The 1,531-nt window shown below is 30.5% G+C and overlaps 1 protein-coding gene across 1 annotated transcript in view; it reads right to left on the bottom strand.

Moving 5' to 3' along the window:
* LOC106472836 (dynactin subunit 4-like) overlaps positions 1-1,531 on the bottom strand; it is a 31,395-nt gene that overhangs the window by 25,052 nt on the left and 4,812 nt on the right. Inside the window, exon 4 of the mRNA XM_022402312.1 lies at positions 66-167. Within this exon, the coding sequence (XP_022258020.1) occupies positions 66-167 (102 nt within the window). The remainder of the gene's footprint in view (positions 1-65; positions 168-1,531) is intronic.

The following is a 1,531-nucleotide window of genomic DNA, read 5'->3' as shown; positions in this document are numbered from 1 at the left end:
TTGAGATTTTGGACATGAAAAACAAGTACACCACTATGTTCAGAATTTGAAAAATATTTACATACAGAAAAGTATTGGTAACCACAACGCTGACTAAGTTTTTTCCGTTCCTTTTCTAACTTTTCCCGCTGAGCAAGCACTCTGTAGTTCTCCAGCAAATTATTGATCTAATAAATAATGAAAAAAAGTACATCTTTGAGATAGAGCATACATGTAAAGAAAATACACTGACATTCACTGCTTTTAAAGTACACATATGCACATAGGTTGATTATAAAGGAAACCTCATATTTAAAATTTTATCTTAAAAAGTTCTTGTCATAGGGGGAACAAAATTTAAATAGATGCAAATTCAGAATCATAAGTTTTATTGTTTTATTCATATGAGTTTGAACATGGTATATGGTGTTTTAAAACCACATAACAACTGCATACCTAAATAGTTTCCTTGCAAACAAGAACTGCCTTTATTTCTCTTTTTCTTTCAACAAAAAGATTGAAGACTGTAATGTTTGTCATTGTACAGGATAATGTGAGGATCAATAAACTCTGTCCATAACAGATGATACTTACAGAAACTGTATTTAGTGATAACCTAGAGACAGAAAGCATACTGGAAGCTTTCTGCGACAGATTTTGAAACACCACATCCAGACTTTCTTAAATAAAACATTATTCTTAATGAGCCTTTAGTAAAACTTAGTCCACTTTAAGAATAGTTGTTTTTAAGTTTGTTAGTTTATTGTTTGTTATACACAAAGCTACACACTGGACTATCTGTGCTCTGCCAACCATTGGTATCAAAACCTGAATTTTTTAGTGTTATAAGCCCTCAGACCACCACCATGTTTTTAAGTTGCAATTATTTTAAATATGGGGTTTTCTACATAAATGCCCTGTATATTATTTAGTATTATTCACATTCCACCAAAGCTAATTTATTATCATTGGATGCTGAGGAATCAATTAAGTAAGTTACAGTGCAGGTCACACTGAACATCATTTTTCAATAAAATTTGTTTTTCTGGAACCATATAATTAATTTTCAGTAAATGTATACAAGTACTGTGATAGTTATTCTCTCAACCATATTCATTACATAAATAAGTAAAAAAAAAAAATTAAAATTTTAACGGAAAGTAGGGGTCGTTTGTTATTCATTGAATTGCTATAAGAAATATACAAAACAAAATAAATGCTGCAATAAAAAGTACAAGTAAAGTGATACTAGTTGGATAGATTTCTTTAAATATATTAAGGGTAAACAAAATGTTAGGATGGGGATAGGACCCTTGAGGAATGAGAAAAGGTGGCGTAATTTCTGATGATTATGAGATGGCTGGATTATTAAATTTTGCTTTTTCTTTGGTTTTTACTAACGAAGATTTAAACAGTATTCCACATCTTGAACAGTTGATAGATGGAAACAAGATGACTACATTAATTCTGAGCTGGTTAAGAAAAATTGGGAAGTTTAATGAATGAAAAGGCTTCTGGGCCATATAATATTTCCCCAATGGTTTTGAAGAAG

This window comes from Limulus polyphemus, unplaced genomic scaffold (assembly GCF_000517525.1).
Source record: "Limulus polyphemus unplaced genomic scaffold, Limulus_polyphemus-2.1.2 Scaffold124, whole genome shotgun sequence".
Lineage (NCBI taxonomy): Eukaryota > Metazoa > Arthropoda > Merostomata > Xiphosura > Limulidae > Limulus > Limulus polyphemus.
The sequence above is the reverse complement of the archived record's forward strand: the minus strand, read 5'-3'. Positions and strand labels throughout refer to the sequence as shown.